Source organism: Coptis chinensis, chromosome 7, assembly GCF_015680905.1.
Source record: "Coptis chinensis isolate HL-2020 chromosome 7, ASM1568090v1, whole genome shotgun sequence".
NCBI classification, from domain to species: Eukaryota; Viridiplantae; Streptophyta; class Magnoliopsida; order Ranunculales; family Ranunculaceae; genus Coptis; species Coptis chinensis.
Window position 1 is genome coordinate 41,091,635 of NC_141462.1, and position 22,183 is coordinate 41,113,817.

General features: G+C 36.8%; 2 protein-coding genes across 3 annotated transcripts; one reads left to right on the plus strand and one right to left on the minus strand.

Annotated features, from left to right (window-relative positions):
* Positions 1 to 1,718: 1,718 nt before the first annotated feature.
* On the plus strand, positions 1,719 to 11,644 carry LOC147487562 (pumilio homolog 4-like). The gene is made up of 11 exons (XM_086574966.1): positions 1,719 to 1,937; positions 2,061 to 2,847; positions 4,149 to 5,007; positions 5,099 to 5,663; positions 5,745 to 5,886; positions 5,965 to 6,072; positions 7,814 to 8,026; positions 8,135 to 8,245; positions 9,510 to 9,704; positions 10,924 to 11,098; positions 11,195 to 11,644. The coding sequence occupies exons 2-11, from the start codon at positions 2,167 to 2,169 to the stop codon at positions 11,230 to 11,232; spliced, it is 3,087 nt and encodes a 1,028-aa protein (XP_086431092.1). The 5' UTR covers positions 1,719 to 1,937; positions 2,061 to 2,166; the 3' UTR covers positions 11,233 to 11,644.
* A 593-nt stretch (positions 11,645 to 12,237) lies between these two features.
* On the minus strand, positions 12,238 to 21,439 carry LOC147487563 (P-loop NTPase domain-containing protein LPA1 homolog 1-like). 2 transcript variants are annotated; one of them, XM_086574967.1, is made up of 7 exons: positions 20,940 to 21,439; positions 20,638 to 20,876; positions 17,702 to 17,783; positions 14,702 to 15,124; positions 13,554 to 14,288; positions 13,158 to 13,268; positions 12,238 to 12,803 (listed from the first exon to the last, which is right to left on the minus strand). In XM_086574967.1, the coding sequence occupies exons 1-7, from the start codon at positions 21,075 to 21,077 to the stop codon at positions 12,423 to 12,425; spliced, it is 2,109 nt and encodes a 702-aa protein (XP_086431093.1). In that variant the 5' UTR covers positions 21,078 to 21,439; the 3' UTR covers positions 12,238 to 12,422. The 2 variants fall into 2 exon arrangements, with proteins under 2 accessions (XP_086431093.1, XP_086431094.1); XM_086574968.1 differs by having other exon boundaries at positions 20,638 to 20,871; positions 20,940 to 21,079.
* Between the last annotated feature and the right edge of the window lie 744 nt (positions 21,440 to 22,183).

The following is a 22,183-nucleotide window of genomic DNA, read 5'->3' on the forward strand; positions in this document are numbered from 1 at the left end:
CTTCAAAATGCTTTATTCATTTTGTAAGATTTAAATATGGTTTTAAATAATTGACATTTCTCTTCATGATTTTTATGTAGCAAGCAAAATAGTCAATTGCACAAATTGGATTTGATATTCGCGACTTCCTTCCTACATCAACAAGGGAAGCAACGCAAAAAATATATACAAAGTGGTTTAAGTATGTGTATGGAGATACTTTAATTTGAAACGGGTTAGATGAAGATGTTGCCTGTATCATTGTTCGATTCTATTTGTAGACAATCAAAGATTTTGATGAACATGACACCCTTCCGCCTAGTATATACACACCGTATAGGAATGTCTTTAGCATTACTAGGGTGGTGGGTGGATCCTCTTCTTCAGTTAATTATTAGAATCAAGTTGATGCAATGTTTATGGGTGGATCCTCTCCTTCAGTTAATTATTAGAATCAAGTTGATGTAATGTTTATATTCACGGGTAAACACAAATAATTGTAGGTATGTCGTCTTTATATTTTTAGCTAATCCGATATTTTACTCCTCAATTACTAGGAAGCACACCAACTTGTTCATGTATGATGATGAGAACGAAGTTGTTGGTGCATGTGGCCACACAGTCAAACAAATATATATATTAAAAAAATTACACGCCCTCTCTCACGATCTTGTTCTTCACCTTTTCAAACCCCAAATTCAATTTCCAAACCTTGTAAAAAAAAATATCAATAATCACAACAACCTGTCTTTGCGAATTAATATCGAAAATATATGAGATACTAAGATATATATCCAAAAAAGGGATATATATCACCTTATAAAGACTCAATATTAGGTATCGATATATTTGAAAAATCCATATCGAACCTTTGATTTTTCGATATATATTCGGATATTTTCGGCCTTGGGTTAAACATCCGAACTATAGATATAAGAGAGAGGATGAAGATACTATCATCATTCCATGAACATTTTTGCATTGGTTTTGGTTTTACACACTTGTTCCTTTAGAGTCCAAACTCGTTAAGTGAATTATTTGTCGTTTTAATGCAATTTCATATAGTCTTAATTTTTCTCTACCAAATATTTTGAATTTTGTTTGTGGCTAACCTAATTAAATTTTTACTATTGCAACTAGGCCTGCTTTGAACCCACAAAAAGCACTATTGACATGTTAGGCTATTTAGGTCTAATATCGTTGTGGCTCGGTGAAAAATAAAAATAAATAAATCTCTTCCCTTTCTCTAACAATGTTGTGCTTCAATTCCTTGTATACCAAAGGGAGTTTGATATGACTGAGCTTTCAATTCCGCACTATAATGGCGCTTGTTCTTGATAAAATTCATTTGTTGTTTAGCATATATTGAGGTTTTGCTGGTTTGCTGCCTACCTTAACTAAACTTGGAAAAAACATTTCATTTGGGGAGCTTGTCTGATGTCTCTCTCCACTCTCAAGCAACCACAACCACACTGCAGAATTTTAATATTATAAAGTCATTTTTACCCATCACTAGAAATTAAAATCAAACATATTACAAGGACAAGTTCTGTCAAAACCATAGTAGCAAAACACGAGTCCAAATTGTTAATTAAAAGACACAACACAAAACAAACTAAAAATAAATCCAAAACTTACCGAAACACATAAATTCGACGTTAACTCATAACTCAATCACAACCCTCGACTCCAATTAAATCAACGCCTATAAATCCTCCTCTTCATTTTCTTCGCCCCCCATCTCAAAAAATTTACTTACGTCACACTTTTCCATTTTTTAACTCCAAAATATTTAAAAAAAAAAAAAAAAAAATAGATTAAAAAATTTGCACTTCCTCTCTCACGAATCCTTTTTTTCAAACCCTAAATTCAATTTCCTGACCTTGTAAAAATCTCAATAATCACAACCTGCTTTCCATAATCAAAATATTGCACATTCAAATTCAAACGAATTTAAGGTATGTAATAATGTTTGTTTTTGTTATAATATGTTTGTAACTTGAATAACAAGAAACCCTTTTATTGATTCTATTATTTTGTTTAATGTTAGCTTGATTTTGAGTGTTTTAATGTTATTGCAGGTTGATTTGACGTGGGAAGTATAATAAAGGTTTTTACTTTTATATATTTTTGTATATTTGGGGAGGTATTAGATAAATTAGAGTTAGGGTTTTGGTTAATATAGAGATGTTAACGGATTTAGAGGTAAGGGCAAGTTTAGGGGAAGTAATAAGAAGAGGATCAAATGGGAATTTGGATGAGATATTAGGAAAAGATTATGAGTTGATGATGTTGCGAGAGGAGCGGAGTAGAGAGGTTATTAATCGAGAGAGGGATTTGAATATATATAGAAGTGGTAGTGCTCCGCCGACTGTGGAAGGATCGCTTAATGCTGTAGGGAGTTTGTTTAGGAATTCGAATAATACTAATTTTTTAGGTATTGATGGTGGGGATAATGTAGGTGGAAATGGTGTTTTGTCGGAGGAAGAGATTAGGTCACATCCGGCTTATTTGTCGTATTATTATTCGAATGAGAATCTTAATCCTAGACTTCCTCCTCCGTTGTTGTCTAAAGAGGATTGGCGTGTGGCACAAAGGTTTCAGACTGGGACATCTTCGTATGGAGGGATTGGGGATAGGAGGAAGGAGTTTTTGGATGATGGGAGTAGTAGATCGTTGTTCTCATTGCAGCCAGGTCATTTGGGGCAGAATGGAGATGGGGATTTTGTGGAACCGAGAAAGGTTACTCCGAGGAACCTGACTAGACAACCTTCTGCTGAATGGCTCGAGAAGGACACTGATGGTTTGATTGGATTGGCCGGCGTTGGATTGGGTGCAAGGAGGAAGAGCCTGGCGGACATGCTCCAGGTGCTGCTCACTGTTTTATTGTTTACTATTTGAATGTGAGATGTTTGTGCTGTAATTTGTTTAAATTATACTCAGCATTATTTACAAAGTTCTTATGCGTAGACGATCATCTGGCCTAGATTATTCATATTGACTCCTTTTATATGTTTTAATTAAGATAAATGTTAAATGACGTTATCCCTTTCTCGTTGCGTCACTTCTTTCTGTTCAGTTTCTAGGTTTGATAGGTTTGATGCGGAAAGAAAGGATCTTTCCTAATATATTTAGAGCTCTTATATAAATTGCGAGTTTAGAGCAATATGAATTACTTTATTCACGAATGTTGGCCGTTAGGTGACTATTACGATTGCTTATCAAGCTCTGCTCTGCGCTCTGCCTTATGTTTTGTATTTGTTGGTTAAATTATAGTATAATTCAGAACCTGTGACGTTCTTACACTAACATTTAAGGCAATACTTTATGGATTTATGAATCAATTCATGAACAAAGAAATTCTTGAATTGTTGGGCAGCTGTATGAATAGTTAGATGCACTGTTGGTTAAATTATAGTATAATTCAGAACCTGTGACGTTCTTACACTAACATTTAAGGCAATACTTTATGTATTTATGAATCAATTCATGAACAAAGAAATTCTTGAATTGTTGGGCAGCTGTATAAATAGTTAGATGCACTGATATAGTTATAAGGCATATGTCCGTTTACAGTAATTGTTGGGCTGATTGTTCTGAATACTGGCTTATTTTTTCTGCTACCTAAGTTACCCGGAGTCTGTAAAATTCTTCATATATTGCTCTTTTGAAGTTTTTTTACCGACATACAAAACAACACTTAATGGATTTAGGTACAGACGCTATGTACTTTTGTCTAAAGTAGTTGATGATTCATCTTAAAAATGGCTTTAGTTATCTACCTAAGATCTAATATTTCCCGAGTCATAAGAATCCTTCATCTGTATATTTCATCAGTAAACTCCAGAATTTTATTTGTTTATATTTATTTATTATTTTGTTTATTTATATCTAGTTTATTATTCATTTAATACTATTATTTCATAAAAGCTTTAGCGTTATTTTGTAATCTGTCAAACGTTTAATCTAGGCAATAGTTGGGTGCGATTTATCATTTTCTTTGTATTTAACTGAATTTGGTTTCTGAGCAAGCCACCTTAATTTTCTTGTCTGTCTTAACGAGGCCCTTTTGGATTAAACAGTCTATGTTCTGGATTTGTTTTTCAGTAGTTTGTGCATTTATAGAATAGCATTTAGTTGTTGAAATCTCAATACCTCTTGAGCTGCAGGAAGGACTTGGTAGATCTATGTCAAAAGCAAGTCATCTGTCACGCCCATCAAGCCGTAATGCCCTTGATGATGTTGTGGATCCAATGGGTGTCTCCGAACTAGATCTGACACAATTACACAACAAAGAGCCTCTTGATAAATTTCATTCCGGAACAGCTGCCCCCGGTATGGTTAGAGTTCAGAGCCTAGGTTCATCCATTTCTCAGTCCTTTGCTTCTGTTGTGGGTTCATCTCTATCGAGAAGTACTACTCCTGAAGCACCTTTAGTTGGGAGGTCATCTGCATATAATCTCCCTCCTCTGGCAGGAAGAGCTGCTGTTACTGAGAAGAAGAATGCTTCTGGAGGGTTAAAGGTTTATAATGGTCTTACTTCTGGCTTGGATCGTTCTAGTGATATTTCTGATACTTTATCTGAGTTAACTCTGTCCAAAAGTAGACTTATAGATGAAAACAATCAAGCGCAGTCCCAAATGGAATCGGAATTTAGTAATCAGCGTCTGCGATTTGATATGCCAAATGGTCATACCAAGGACCTGCAACAGCTTCTAGTTGACAAGTCTGGATCCAAAATACCAAATGTTTCCACCATCTACGAGCAGGTGGCTAAGACGAGTGGGATTGCCACCGACCATAATATTTCTAAGGTGAATATTGACGAGCAAGTAAATTTTCCAAGGAGACCTTCTTCTGCTAATATGTACACACAAATTCCATCAGCTGGTTCCCCAAGTTTGGAAGGATCTAGTTTAAGTTATCAGATTGCAGAAACTGAAAATATAAATTTATCTGGTTATAACCCTAGTGGATATTCTGTTAATCAGAGGTTTAACCCATCTATGGCCAATCACCTTGATGCAGGTCCTTTCTGTTCTTGATAATGATTATTTTTTAACCATTCCGTTTTCCAAGTTGATCTCTTAATGTTTGTTGCGTGTGTTCAACTTTTCAGGTTCTACGATGTCAGGCATTATAGAAGAACAAAGTTTCAATAGAAGTGGAAATCATGTGGGGCCTGGTTTTCAGGTGCCAATGGATCCCCTGTATGTACAGTATCTGCATAGAACTTCTGACTTTGCATCGCAACTGAATGACTTTTCACTGGGAAGGAATTACATGGGCACTTCACAGGCAGATTTGATTGTATTTCAGAAGGCATATCTTGCTGCACTACTTTTGCAACAAAAACAGCAGTACAACATACCATTCTTAGATAAATCTGATGGTTTAAACCCTGGGTACTATGGTAGTCCAACGTTTGGTGGTGGTATGCCATATCCAGGAAATGTAATGGCAAGTTCTGTACACCCTTCTGGATCTGGAAGTCCAATGCGACAGAATGAGCGTATCACACATTTCCCCTCTATGATAAGAAGCTCAGCTGGAGGATCTTGGCACTCATATGATGGAGGAAATATGGATGAAAGTTGCACATCGTCCTTACTAGAAGAATTCAAGAACAACAAGACCAGGTGTTTTGAACTTTCAGAAATTGCTGATCATGTAGTTGAGTTCAGGTATGCATTTGATGCCTTTGTGTTCTGTTTAGTGTTGCTTACATACAGAGGACTGACTGTTCGTTTTCTCCTCCATGTTAGTGCTGATCAATATGGGAGTCGTTTCATTCAGCAGAAACTAGAAACTGCAACTGTTGAAGAAAAAAACAAGATTTTTCCAGAGATAATACCTCATGCCCAAACCTTGATGACTGATGTCTTTGGGAACTATGTCATACAGAAAGTAAATATGTTTTTTCTTCTCATGAATCAGAAAGAAAGTTAGTCTGTTAGTCTGACATGATCTTATTTGAATTGGCAGTTTTTTGAGCATGGCACGGACAGCCAGAGAAAGGAGTTAGCCAGTCAGCTTACGGGTCACGTTTTGCCTCTTAGCCTTCAGATGTATGGTTGCAGAGTAATTCAAAAGGTGCATTCTTATGATTTTGATCTAAACTATTGCTGTCACTTCTTTCAAGTGATTTTGATCTGAGAACAATTTCCACTTACCTCATTTCTCAATTGATAAATATTTACGCTACAGTAATTTGTACTTGTGGACAGTAGATCATGTTATAATCTAAGTTACATTGACACGGGTATGTGTATCATCCGAAGTGTACAACATGGCAAAATATCTAAAACTGAGGCATATCACATGTAGTACTTTACATTCAAAGGGATTTTTGTTGATAACTTTACATGTAGTACTGCACATTCAGGAGCCAGTAAGAGGGACATCTAAAATTAGTAATAGACCATTTTAGTGTCTTTTAAATAAATAATTCAAAGGGCTTTGTGTTGTTAACTCTACATGTGGTATTGCATATTCAGGAGCCAGTAAGGGGCATCTAATTAGTAATAGCTTTATTTTCTATGATTGAGGTGCTTTTTCCCCTTTCACTAGTTATGGTCATCCTGAATTTTGCACTTGCCATTTCAGTTTTTTCAGTTGAGGTATATATGATAGGGAAATTACACTTACCATATATAAATTTCTCAAAATACGAATCATCATACTTGACCTTTAAACCTTGTATGCACGCTAATTAACGTTGGTATTTTTGTAATACTAAAACTGCCCTTATGAAGGATTCCAAATAAGCATAAACCAAGTGGACATAAAGTCATAAACCAAACTACCCTTATGACGTAAAGGAAGATGAGTGGTGTCATGATCTTGCCATCTTGGAGTCGGATTTAAATCTAACGGCTGCTACTTATTCTCTTTCAACATCTCATGTTCATCTTTGTCCTCCAGTCTGAGCTGAATTGCATTCCCAAGAATGATTTCTGATCATTTCTGCTTAACTGATTTTCGCCGTACAATTAGAATCATCACAAAATACTTGGTTTTGGTTGTTCTTGTGTCACTATATGGATGATAAAAGAGACTAATCTGGGTAAGTTTACAATTTTGATCTGGTTTAGATGGTTAAACGTTAACCAATCACAAACTTTGGGGTGGGGGAGGGGGAAATCCCCCCAGTTGATCAACACCGTGTCTGCGATATTCAGTATAGATGAACCGTTCAAATCAATTGTATTACAATAACGATATATTTATCAGCTATATGAGTTGTGATTCGTTACTTTTTAGTTCTAAAGTGTTGATGATGCCTGTCAAGTTCGTTGATTATGCTACCTCTAGGTGGCAAGTTGCCTACATACTTAATACTTGCAATCTACACACCCTCAACTTGTACCATTTTGAGATGATTATAGGCGTTTGTTGTCATAGTTTATTGGACCAAATGATCAATTATTGGAGTAGGTTGTCCACTATCAATCCCAACCTATGTTGCGGATGCTGCTAATCTCAGTACAACATGGGTGTCCATTTTACAGTAACAGTTCCGACACGATTCGGCACTCATATTGAGTATCTGGGCGTTTTAGATGATAGATCCCAGCTATTATCCATTGTGATCCCAATTAATAAGCTTAGTTTGCCTCAATCAGCCAACGCAGATCTAACCCTTGTCCGTTCGAGTTCCCCTTTACCCGGAGATGTGATGGTTCTTTGACTGGCCAAGGTTGGAAACTGATTGATCAATGTATTTTCAAAACGGCAATTTATCCCTTAACATGTCAGTTTGTTAGTTAGGTTTTTGTTTTTTGCTTCTTGTTGTCTTTAAATGCACGATTAATGAGGCTTATGGTATCTACAGGCTTTAGAGGTAGTTGATGTCGGTCAACAGACTCAGATGGTAGCAGAGCTTGATGGTTCAATCATGAAATGTGTTCGTGATCAGAATGGGAACCATGTTATCCAGAAGTGTATTGAATGTGTTCCCCAAGATCGAATTCAGTTCATTGTCTCATCATTTTATGGGCAAGTTGTGGCACTCTCTACCCACCCATATGGTTGCCGTGTCATTCAGGTGCAAGCTCCACTTTTGTTTCTTTTTTAGATCTACTTTTGCTTACACTTCTTAGTAGCGGGACCGTTTCAAATGTCATTTCTTTAATATCTCCTTTGATGCTAGCAGAGGGTACTGGAGCACTGTGATGATGAAGATACGCAACGTATTATCATGGAAGAAATCTTGAAATCTGTTTGTACTCTAGCTCAAGACCAATACGGAAACTATGTTATTCAGGTACAGTCTGCCTTGTTACCAGGATTTCATGTAACTTGTAATTGCTTGTGGATTCTAAAAAATTGGACTTTTCCATGCTTTAACTGGTATGGTGACAACTTTTGGACAATTGGGGAGTTGGTTTGTATACATATCTATTGAAGATAGTTTATGCACATGGTTTAGAGGCTGTAAAAAACATCAAAGCTACTTTTCAGGGTATGCTCTTGCTTTCAGGGCCTCCAACGTGCAGACTGCAGGCCTCTAGGTATATCACAGTAAAAGTAAGATGTGGTAGCCATGTAAACTGACAGTACATAGAAAAAGAACTAGGACATACATGAGAAGGCCTTTAGAGAATGTTGATACCAGCAAATAGTCTGTATACGAGTGTCATGTAGGTGATTTTTCTTTTGAAAATTTCCCACTGACCTTTACCTTTTGGGAATGGAGGTCTGAGCACCTTTTGTGTTTGTTAGATCCTATGGTTCTTTCTTTGTTCCCTAGGGAACTTTAGTTATTTTTAGTATCGAAGCATTTTTTCACCTGATGCGTACAGATGTTGATTTTTTAATTTTTCTATAACCTGATTTTGGGGCTGATGACCTTCATTATGTCCTTTCTTTAAACCCTCTTACCTCCCTTTCGCTGTGACCCTTTCTCCTCCTCTTTTTGCTGTGTGTGTCTGTGGACGCTTGGTACCTTTGTTCAAATTGCATGAGCTTTTGGCATTTAACAACTAGGAAATAATTTTTATGTTTGTATGAAGTGGCGTAGTTTGTAAGAGTTTATTCAAATGCGTGCCCGAAGACTGAAAATAACTTGCATTCCTAGTCTTCTCATATAATTTCATTGACTGTGAACGGTTTTCATTATTCAGAATCAGGGTTCATTCTGCAACCCGTACTTGATTCAAAGAATAGATGTGTAGTACTGCTAGAGCCTAGAGATTTCTTTGGCAATCCAAATCTTAAATTGGAATTGACACCCAACACAAAATAAATTACTAATTTACTTATTTACCAGTAAAAAGAGGGGTTTAACTTGGCCGAGGTTGTGTTGTATTGAGGTTTTATGCTGAAGGCCCCTGAAGGTTACCACCTCAATGCACAAACTTCGATCTTCATTAATGGGCTGTTCTGCTCTATGCCCTTATCCTTTTGGCACTATATTGAAATTTCGTCTCTTTTCATTTTCCTGAATTTAACCAAGCATCCTGAATTCCCGTTCTTATCTGGTGCCTTATTCTTCTGTTATCTTGTTGTTGTTGCTGTGTTGATTTTAGCATGTTCTTCAACATGGGAAACCACATGAGCGCTCTGTAATAATTGGCAAGCTCGCTGGACAGATTGTAAAGATGAGTCAGCAGAAGTTTGCTTCAAATGTTGTAGAGAAGTGCTTAACTTTTGGTGGTTCTGAGGAACGTCAACTTTTGGTAAACGAGATGCTTGGTTCCACGGATGAGAATGAACCTCTCCAGGTGCGTGCAACTTTATTGTTCTCTTTATTTGTATGTGGAGCTCTGCATTCGATCAGTCATCTTATTAGTCGTTTTATCATTATATAGTAAAACAGTTTGTGGAATTAAAAATGAACTGTGTAGATTTCTTGTATCGCCTGGATCATGGAAACAGGTTGTGATGTGAACTATGATTGGCAGAAGCTTCAGTCTTGTAACAATTCACTCAATAAGAATAATCTTTAATAAACTCACTCATGAATTAACATTCATTCATAAATCAAATAACTTAACCAAAAACAACCAAGAACTAATGGAGCCACATTATTCTATTTATACTAAAACCTAAACCTCCTCAAACCTAAACTAAGCCGAATGGGCTTGGACCTGGATTTGGACCAACATGGTCTAAAACATAATAATAATGAAATTACCAAAGTACCCTAATACGCCTATTACATCAGTTTGTGTTTGTGTTTGGACTTTGGATGCACAATACTCTTATGAAAGTAGGATCATGACTGCCCTTGTTACTGTGCCCTTTATTATCATTGCTGTCTGCATCCTCAAGTTGGCTTTGTAGATTTGTAGTCCCTTCCAGCTGATACTTTTGAGTAAGCATTGTAGTTCCCATGATAGACTACTTTAATATAGTATGAATCGGTAAAATGCTACTGGTCTCTGTTAAAAAGAGAGTATTCTCAGCAACACAAGTTGTTTTTATAGTTACCTAGCTTTCTAATGTTTCTATTTACAAGCTCAAGACTATGGAATAGAAGGAAGTGAACCTTTTGAAGAAGTATTTTCTTTTCTCTTGTATATTTTGACCATGTGCATAGAGGTTGACAAACTGAAGAACCTATCCAAGCTACATTGCTTTATTACTGTTAACATTCTCAGATATGGATTTAAATTCGTATAGTGTACCTTTACTAAGAGGATTTGGTGGACAAACGAAATGATAAGTAGAAGCCCACTGGAATAATCGCATGGATAAACAACCAATATTGAGAGCTATTAGTTTTTTTTTTTTTTTTTTTTTTTGTGAAGTATTACAGAACTATTAGTGAACTGTTTATCTTGATTATCAGACACAACAGATCTGATGTTACTGATTGAGCATTTATCTATAACTGTTTAGGATTTTAGGCTTGGAATGCACATACATAAACCAAGTCCCTCTACTTGATTAAGCTACTCTAACCGCTCGATAGCTGGGAACTTCAAATGAAATTGACAGGTTATGATGAAGGATCCATATGGAAACTACGTTGTTCAGAAGGTTCTTGAGACTTGTGACAATCAGAGCCGAGAGCTGATCCTCTCTCGAATTAAAGTCCACTTAACTGCTTTGAAAAAGTATACATATGGAAAGCATATAGTGGCTCGTGTTGAGAAGCTTATAACCACTGGAGGTGAGAAATAGTGTCTGGACCACAGTGTATATTGCTTCTTTTGCATGGATCTTTTGTATTTAGATTGTACTATCTTTTTTCATGCTATTTTGACAGAACGACGCATGGGCATCTCATCCTCGTTTATGACCTGAAATCCCCCAGGAGGGTATAGACACCCTTTGTACAGCCAACTAGGCTTGCATTCTTAAGTGGAAATCAGCCCGAGTCTTTGTTTTCTGTTGGAAATTGGTGAGGTAGCACAAATGCAATTTGCACAATTGTTGTAAATACAAAAGTGGTAGTTTTTTCTGGAATAAGATTTTGGTTCTGCTTGTATATTTGGGCGATGATGACGAAGAGATTGTGCATGAGGATCATATAGGATGTTTATTAGGTAAATGAGGATTGAGACAGGACATTAATAAACTGATGTGTTCTTTGTTAGACCAGATGTACAACGTCTAGAGTCTGTAATAGTAATGAATGCTATGGTCGTTGAATTGTATATAACAAAGGGAGCGAAGAATTTTTGTTTACATTAATAAAATTCACTCCTTCCGTCAATAGATTTGTCATTAGCATACGCGGTCATTTGAAATTGTTTGTGGTACTTGTAAAAGTTTATATTTATCATGAAAGAAAGTGTCTATTGTTTCATTTTGTTGTACGTTCTGTGTTCCTGGCATATTTTGTCTAGGTATTGCAAACTCTGGGGACTGGTTCAGCGGAGGTACCAATAAAGCAGAAGCTTATGTGAGTAAACTGTCATGAATCGTCATATTTTTTTAATTTTTAATGCGAAAATTTGATTTGAACTTCTGAAATTTGACAAAACTCTCCAATTTTGACGAATTGCTGTTGGTCTTGATTTTTTTTTTTTGTGTACTTGGAGAGACCCTAATTTCCCCATCTAGTGGGGGGAAATCCTAATTGGCTCATCCAGGAGGATAATACTAGACACCAAAAAATCAGAAGAAACTGAGGTGAAATAGTGAAACTAGATGAAACAGTAAGTAGTCACCTAATTGGCTCACACAGATAATTGGCTTGCTAGCATTCCTCATTTTGAAATGGATGCTCTCCATGGTGGAAAGATCACGTCCACAAAGAATGAAGTGTGCGATGGGGCCTGCAGGTTGTTGTCTAAAATAAAAGTGTCTAACAAGTGTGGCCTACGGAACCCACTTCACGACTATTTAGGAAATAAGTTTTGGAGTTCAAAAATTAAAAAACCAAACAGTGATGTACAAAGAGCAAACATTAAAGGGAAACATTAGAAGCTAATAAACAGCCACAGCACTCTCAACTGAAAGCTCTTAAAAAACCTCAGAACAGCTGTTTGCTACCCTTGAGGTGCTCCAGAAAGGATGGGCCCATTAACTAAAGAACCATGCTTCCCCATTGCTGGAATGCTGAGAGAACGTTTTCTCATCCTGGCATTGCCTGAAACAGGCATTCGTCTGTGGTTCTTCTCCGACAACATCGATGAGTAAGAAAACAAGGGCTCTCTACTAGTTTTCAGGAAGAGATTTAGATTCTCCACGTACTTGTCAGCACTCACATTTTCACTACTATCACTGGCAGCATACTCGCGGACAGTTGCCAGATTGTTGTACTCATCTTCATTGTCTGACCAGTATCCAGTTTCTTGTCCATCCCGCATTGCAAGATCTTCGTACTCTTCATCAGATTTTGTAGACCCTTCGTCAACTGATCCTTCCATCTGTAAACAAGAACGATTAATTAATACCAAGAGTTGAGATGTTGTTTCATCTGAACAGTTTTCAAATAGTTAGTACTCTTATTCCCTAATCACTTAAATTTCCTTCGCCCTGGTGAAGGTGACAAGAAGTACTTTTACGAACTATGATAGACAATCCTTCTTCATAAATGTCACCCATATGAAGGTTCGTGCAAGCAATAAACCAATCATACCGTTAACTGATACTAGTCTATTGGTATTGAACAGCAAAAACTGAATTCAAGTTGGGTAGTTAAATTTCAGAGCTTCTACGGTACCACTTCCTCTTCTGGTTATAGCAGATGCATCAGGCTAAAGCTGAGTAAATCTTCTTACCTCTTCATGCATTTCTTTGTTATCTTCATCAGTGAGATCTTCGTCACTATCTTCTTCAGGTGGATCATCAGCTTCTTCATCGCTTCCAGATACTGATAGTTCCTCTTTTAGCTACAAGAATATAAAATGGGTGAGAACTGCTACCGCAAAAGTGGTTGTGAAAGAATTTATTAGTTAAACATCCATTTCCAAAGACCACTTAAACAATTGTAAAAGAAGGTTGATGTTGGCACACAGAGTTGACTTGCACTATGATCAGGACTTCCTAAATCATGAAAAAATACGGGTTGGCTCATCATAATTTATTGAGTATCTTCTCCTTCTCTACAAGGTTATGGGAAAAAAGAAGTTATTTCTACATGCAACAACCAGAACCAGTAAGGGTGACTGAGTTACCTCCTTCGCAGGTCCATCAGACATCCTTGGTGAGCTGCAGCAGGAAGAATAGTATCTGCTCCCAGCCTCAGTCCCATCACCTCTCGACTCATCAACACTTCCAGCATTACTAGTGCCACCAGTGTCATTGGGAAAAGCACTGATTCCAAAGTTACCAAATTGAAGATTAACCGGCTCTGCTTTTCCTATTTGCAATGGTCCATACATTGGGTGACCTATGCTCTTCTCACTTCCATGGCCTGAGATGGGCTTCCTAATATCTGACTCAACGGGCCAAGCCTTTGCCACAGACCCATCATTGTTGAGAAGAGCCATCAAATGCCTTGAAGACCCTTTTCTCTGGATCAGTTGGAACATACCCTTTGAGCTCAGAGAGTTAGCAGCACACTGGTGCCTGTATTCTTCATCTATTAAGGAAACTGTGTTAGTTGTCGGGTCATAGAGCAGTTCCCCTGATTCACGCCTGCGTAAGCAACTGAAAACAGTAGCATGGATAGCAGCCACGCTCCTGTCGACGTTGGTATTATTTATTTTGGGGACTAGATGCTTATCAGCTCGGTTGCACAAGTAATCTTGAATTGTTCTGATGTTGCGTATATACTTTACATATTTGTTTTTCGCAGGATCCAGTGTCATGTACTTTGCACGAACAGCAAAGCGTTCCAAGTGTTTGTCCTCATTTGTGATGTAAATCATGAACGGTATGATTGAGGGATGCTTCTTCATAAGACCCACCTGGAGAACAACAAAAAAGATTTTGAGAAACCCTGATTGTCATAATAAAACAATGATTTTTACATGTACTTAATCCATGAGTTTACTACTCGCAAAATGTCCAAGTCAGCAGTTTCTTAGCAAGTCAATAACAGCTTTCAATTACACATAACAGTGAAATTAATGTGTCGTGTTTTAGAAAATGACACAAGCACATATCGAAATTGGTTAAACAAAGGGGTCCAGCATAGAGGGTCGACCTAGACAGTTTCTACTGCCAATATAGTACTGAATATATCAATCAAACAATTCCAAGTCATCATATTTTTTCGTCGTCGCCAAATTTTCTCACTAAGCTTACCACAAAATGTCACCAAGTTGAGATGGTGACACAACATGCCTTTCCATGTTTCTTCCGTGTAAAACTTACTCACCACAAAGTTAAGGCTCAAGTGAACACCTTCAACAACTACTGATTCTTTTCGCTCTTCCCATGCGGTAATCAGCCGATCAAGACTGTCAATGACCATCTCGCTTTGAGCCTTAAATCCCTCTACGGCCATCTGTTTCGGACCAATCATCAAGTCAGTAGTATTTGTTCCAGCTTCTGTCCTAAAATCAGATCTTCCATTGATTACATCAGATGCTTCATCCTTTGGGAGTGAAAGAGAAACACGTGCCAATTTCTTAGCTTTTTTTTTAGCCTTAGCTTCCGCAACTGCCACAGGATCCAAGTACTCTCCAGCATGATAGGTAGAAGCCCAAAGTAAAGGATTTTGCTTCTCATCCACAAAGCTTCTCATCATGTGTCGGATTGAGTCTGTAGAAATCACAGTAGTGATGCCCAATCTACTACCCTGTAATAGAAAATGTTCAGAACTGCAAAACATACATGATGGCTTATCTTAAACACAGTGACTTTGTAGCTTTAGATCACTCATCAGAAAGTAGTTGATAAATGAATAGCTAAAGAACAATATACTGAAACCATACAAACACCATACTTTGCAAGAGCATACAAAGTCATCACTCAAAAGATTCTGGTTTGCCTGTCATTATGTTAAAAAGTTAAGAAACATGTACAAATCAAAATGGAAAAGACAGGTATGGTTCTGGCATGCCCTGTGATTAAAGAACTACTGCTAATTTTAGAGAACACTTTTACAATACTTCATATGCTTTATGGACATAACTGGACAAGAAACACCATAACAAATTTAGCAAAGGGGGAAACAAACTATATATTCAAGGAAATGAATTATGTTAAATAGATGGAGAACACGCGTAGTTAATATATTCAATGCAGGTTTGAATTACGAAAAGAACTAAGAGGAATAGAAAATAGAACATGGAATGCGGTAGGAGGATATATAATAAGGAAGAAAAGCCCCTCTTCTACCGATGGATAATGTGTGTATCCGTAAAAGTTATATTTCATTGCCAATAAAAATAATAGAAACAAGATAGCTAGCACTTAGCAAGGAACTAAGAATAGCTAACAGCAATCCCACATGAATCCCAAATACAAAACTTACAAACCTAGAGTATCCCATATTCCCATTTACAAATAAAATCAAGAAATCTCAACTCCCTACAGAGCACAGATGGCTATGTTCCTTAACCAATCATACAACAGCTACGTTCCTTGTTCTCAAACACTCTTTGATTGTGTTCCAACCAAATCCCCACACAATTGCCTTACTAGCCACTTGGCTCTTGGAGAAAGAGACTCAATGAAGATGTTGCCCCCAAGAGCCTCTCTAATATTACCCTGGCACCTCCAAAGTTTAATGAAGATATGAGAATTTTTTTCCCCCCAAACTCAGCTTAACAACTATACAAAGAACTAGTAGGTGGTCCACATCCTCCTCCGCCTCCTGATTATGTGAGTGAACATTATCAAATCCATACCACCTATATTTAGTTCGTCAATAGTTTGAACGTGCCAGAGATATCCCATCCAAGTAGAGAAGGCCACTTGAAACGAGATAGAATTCATGCATATTTTCTTTCTTATGTGGAAAGTTGGCGATGATCTCTGCGCCTTTTGCAAATTACTCCATATAAATATTTCACCGAAAACACTCTACGCTTGTGCCATTTCCAAATTACTCTCATCTAACTCCCCAAATCCCTCTCCTTCTTGATAAATAACCAACAACAAATCGGCAAACATATCCAATTCCCAATCATTAAAATGTCTTCTAAAAACCACATCCCAAACCACCCCCATCCACACCCTAGACAAGTAGTCCGCCTTTTTAGCGCCCTTGTTAGGTTCTAAATTATAGATATTTGGGTATTGGTCATTTCTCCCACCCAAACATCTTTCCAAAACAAGATAGTCTTTCCTACCCCGGGATGGAATATTATGCATTTGTTGAGTTGATCCCATCCACTAGCTATACCTTTCCACAAAGTGATCTAATATAGCCCTCTTGGAATTTTAGGTTTCCAAAGACTATCACGATCACCACACTTTCCAACAATCACTTTCTCCATAAATGCCCCCTCTTCTTTATGGATTTGACATATTTGCATCCTAACCCTCCTTCCTCTTTATCAAAACAAAACCTTATCCTACACAACCCTTGGATAAATTGGAGAGGAATATCAGTCTTAAATGAATCACAGACATTTAGGAAAGAGATGTTTTGGAATCATGAAAATTTACTACAAAATACAAAAACATTCTATTGGAAACATCAGTATGGCCAATTAGGATTACCAATTTTTACATGTTACTATTAATTAGACAAAATCCAACTTGTCCATATTTGAGTTCTCCTGTAAGAACAATCCGTTTTGAGACTGCCAGTTCATCATCAAGAAAGACTGTCACTAACACCAATTCATCCAAAAGCAATAGCAATCAATTCCTAAAGTAAGTAAGTAACAGATGTCTCACAAATTCCAAGTCTAGAGTTTTTGAAGATCTAAACAGAACTAATAAAACCACATACTCATTTTTAAATCGGTCTACTTAATACTAGAGCAGGGATATAGTTAACTCACGCCAAACCAGACCCATTGCACTTTTACTGTAACAGGTCGTATATCATGGAAGGCGGCTTGGGTTGAATTATACTAATTCCAATTGAACATACTAAGTCCTGTTGGTTCCAAATTAGACCTTACAAGCCTGGGGTTAGGCCATTTTTCAAGTTGGACTTTCATATAGACTTAGAATGATCACATCAAATCCTAATCTGATTAATTTCGAGCATAATAAATCACAAAGATTATATATAAGTGAACCAAATTAAGGCTAAATGCAGGAGTTTAAGATTCATTGATAATAGTTAAGACTTAGATTGCTTACTGAGAAAACTAGATAAGCAAGAATAAGTGGAAGAAGATAAGGGGGAACCAAATAGAAAGAGCAATCAATGGTCAACCAAAAGTATTATCTTTACTAGGTGAAGAAAGGATACCAGCAACGCAGACAAAGTAGACTTGCCACACCCACTTGTACCGCATAACAGCACAGTGACAGATTCTTTCTTTTCTCGAATTCTAGAACAAGAAAAAATAGCATTTTAGAGGAAAAAGAAAAAAAGAAAGATCAAACTCGTAAGCCATATACTGAACTGCATTCCAAGTCTTAAAACAATATTCTTGCAATAAGAGAAAATTTCATAAGTAAACCTTTAACCTTAAAACAATTTCAGTACACGACTGCCAAAATCTAACACAAATCCAACATGTTTTGGTTTTTCATTGGGGAGAGCAAGCATGTGTTCTAGTTGTAGGATGTTTTTGATTGATAATGAATTTTATTAAAATCAATCAACATTATTGTAACTCAGCCATTATATTGTGTTGCCTTGAATAACAGTAGTCCGGTTGGTCATATGCTCCTCGAATCTTCTACCGCTTCTAGTGGTAGCATACCCAGTGGTTTACCATGAAACTTGAAAGCAGGTTAAAAAATACTAGATATAGAAATTTCTAACAATTTACTGAGTGCATTGATGCATCCTACATTCATACGAAAGAAAATTTTGGAGTTAAACGCCCTCAATATCTGATGAAATGTATTTCCAAGGGTAGCGTGAAGGAGTAAAATTATCTTCTTTCAAAGGACCATCAAACATCCCAAATGGATAAGATTAACTTTTTGTTTAAGATTTTGAAGAGCGCTTGAAATGGTGGCATTTAGTGGCATTTATTTTTATTAATATTTTCTTTATCAATATATGTTAGATACCATTCCTGTAGTAAAAGTTGCAAATATACAAGGTAGTATAATGTTTAACAAGACACAAAGATTCACTGCCATATATCCATTTTACATCTGCACTCACAAAATAGAGATTATAATACAATAGAATCACAATTGCATACAATACTTGAAATGCCGAGTTTTTAAAAACTGTCAACCCTTTTGACCAATCAAACAATTCTTCCTTGATTTCCAATAAACTCTAGTAGTCTAGTGCATCTCCTTCACTTTATTCCTAAGTTACATTGACACGGATACGTGTGTCCGTATCCGACACAGATACGAAGTGTCTGACACGTCAAAATATAAAAAATTGAGGTATATCATAACACATACAATATGTGTTTGTGACGTGTCTGACACGAACACGTGGAAACATATCCAACACAGATCATAAAATATGTTGTCTCCATGTACCATATCCAACACAGATCAGTACACGAACACATAATTGTTGAGCTCGTTACTTCCCAAGCACCCATAAACAACAAGAACGTCTTATGCAATGGAAACCAAGAAAAAATCTAAATCAATAAAAAGATTTGTAATGTTGTTTAGATAAACAAAAAAATATTGAGAAGTCAGATCAAACTGAAGGGAAGATAGACCAAGTTTAAGGTTCTATTACCTTGACATGAACATGGGGAGGGAGCAGGCGAAGCGTGTCGTTCGTAATGGAAACAAAGATACCACTACTTCTTATAAACTCAAAGAATTTCAAGACCTTCACGGTGGACAAATATTTAAATGCAGCTATAAATTACATGGGATCACGAATGGAGTAAAATATTATTGTGCCCTATTCGTGACTTTCTGATTGGAGATTTCCAATCTGATTCACATCTTCACACATGCTTATTCCACAACAGACATGCTTTAGGTAATCTAGTTGCTTTAAGTACATGTGGCAGAATATGGTACATGTACATGGAGTTTCTAGACCTTCACAGTGGCAGAATATTTGACTGCAACTATAAGAGGCCACTCAGAAAATAGTAAAAAAGCTATATGGAGTTCAGCCAAACAAACCAGTATCTTATCCAAAAGGAAGAGTTTGACCTCTCAAATACTATAATGGGTAGATTTGATAGAAGATCTAAAAAATTTTTCCTCTTCTTCCATGTTAAATTGGTTTCTCCTTCTTGCTCTTTGCCAAACACCCCCTAATTATAATGGGACCATGGAGGGGGGTAAAATAGTATTGTTTCCTATTCACAACTTTTTTATAAGAGAAACAGTTCACATCCTCACACATGCTAATTCTTCAACAATCATGCTTTCAAAATAATTGACCAAAAAGATTATTGTTTTGATTTGTAAAGAGAGTGGAGAGGAGAAGAGAGTGGGATTCAACTTAAAACCAATTGGAAAAAAAGTGGAAAAAGGCCTGAATTGGAGCTTGAACATATATATTTTCATCGGAGAAAAGCAAGACTTAGAAAAAGAAAAATATCTCACGTGGAACTAAACATTTCAACACGCCCCCTCATGTGTGGCATTACTTGAGCCTAACATGTGGACAAACATATTTGGGTGATGTAGAGTAAACAACAAGAGCCAGCTCTGATACCATATTGAAGATGAGTATTCAACATAAGCCAATTGGTCATAAGTGGAGAGTCCCAAGAACATATATATTTTTATACAAGGCTTAAATATCACATGTGGGACTAAACATCTCAATACCAACATACTAATGTAAAGTTATAAACCAAGAGGGTATGAAGTGTGAAACAGATGACCCTCAATTACAAGCAAGCAGGTGTAAACTAAAAAGTACAAGGTTTCTAAGACCACAATTTTTACGACATTTCATGCACTAGAACATATGTTTATGTTTATTTTATTTTTTTAATAAATTTAATTGGGATAGTTTTTTGTTGCCTCAGAAGTAAATTACATTCCAGTTTCCACAAATGTTCTGTGGTGTAATAAATAAAAGGGAAGGGTTTAGGGACATATATTTTGAACAATGTAAGAAATTTATAACCTTGCGAAATATAGTATCAATTACAGTCGATAGGTGTAGAAGTTTGGGATTAAGTAATTTTTTTTGTGAAAATGTTTAAAAGTGGCTGAATCTAAAACTTAGCATGAGTGGGAAGGTAAAAACAATAAGAATGTATGAAACATTAGCATAATTACCTGCATGCCAAAACCAAATCAGCCCTCTGACTGGGACTGACATACTTATATCCAGAGAGAGCTTCGCAAACAACATCCAAAAAGAGGTCTCTTCTAACAACAACAGTTGTGCGTCTTTTGTACAAGTCAAAAGTTCTACTGTTATCTTGTGGAGAAGAATTGTCAAGTTTATCTTTATAGAAAAGGGTGTCAGGCCCAGAATGATCTCTTCTCAAGACGTCAAAGACTCTCTGACTAATCTGTGCAGGAGAGAGGAGATTTAGCATATATAGAAACAGGGGGAGGAAGGAGTAATGTAATACCTTGAAAGCGTGACGGGCTTTGCAACCCATGAGTTGCAGACTGCTCTGCAAGACAGACCTCGTATACCGAAAGGAGTCATTGTCAACATCAATCACTATTATATACAACACTTTCGGTGTCTCCGTCGTCTTCATCATCTTCTTCTTAAACAATGCAGGACTTAAACGGAAAGGAGGAGGAGGAGAAAATTTCCTTTTTTAACTGTTGACAAGAGTTATGAGTTGTTGTCTGAATCGCCATTTGGATCTTGCTCTCGCCATCTTCTCTCTCCTCCTATTTATATATACTCATTTTTTTATATTAAAAGGGCCCAGCCCACACTTTTACTCAGATCTGAATCCTATTAACCCCCACTTTTCCAATTCTAGGTATTTCTTGTGACCACTTCAGACACGATTTTTGACACGGAAATTAAACCAAATTTTTATTGACTCGGTATATCGTTATATGATTCTTGGCAGAATACAAGAAGGTAAAAATTTCTGAATTACACGGAGACAGTGTGGGACGGTCGGTACTCATGTTGTCAAATGCACGAGTTATTTCTTGCAAGATAATACGACAATTTAAGGTGGATCCTACTAGAACGGCACGCAGCTCGAGATTATTATGTCGTAAATGATAACCTCAAACTTTGGATCCCGCACCACCTTCAGTTACCTCAATTATTTGTTTTCAGATTCTGTGTGGTTGGTGTTGGATTCTTTCTTTGTTTCATGTGCCAATGGAGAAAATAAGGAGTGGGCAGATTGGTGTGTAGTGGGTTCAGTGGACAAAATTCCAAAGTACGCTTAATTGACTTGGGATTCCTCGTTAATTAAAAACTCTCCTCTTCTCGATATGTTTTGATTGTTTTCTTTTGTAAATGTCTAAATTTACATAAAAAATTAGGAATTAATTTTTAGCTCTTAGATGTAGATAATTATATTGGAATAGTTTTGAGTAGTATTAATGGCTGTTTTTCCTCATTAAGAAAATGTCTACGTATCCAACATTGTGTCAGTGAGTGGAATCAAGCGACACGTAGCTCTTAAGAGTGGTTTTCATAGTCATTGAGAATGAGTATGGAGTGTGACACGTGTATTGATGAGTACAAATGTGCGATCAATATGAGTGACATGTGCCTATGGGAGGCGTATGGATAGCAATTGTATGTCTATCTGTGCTGACATAGGGTGTAATGATGGTGTGGGGTTGTAATGGTGCATGTATTACAATGGAAAATGGGCTTAGAGATAAGCTG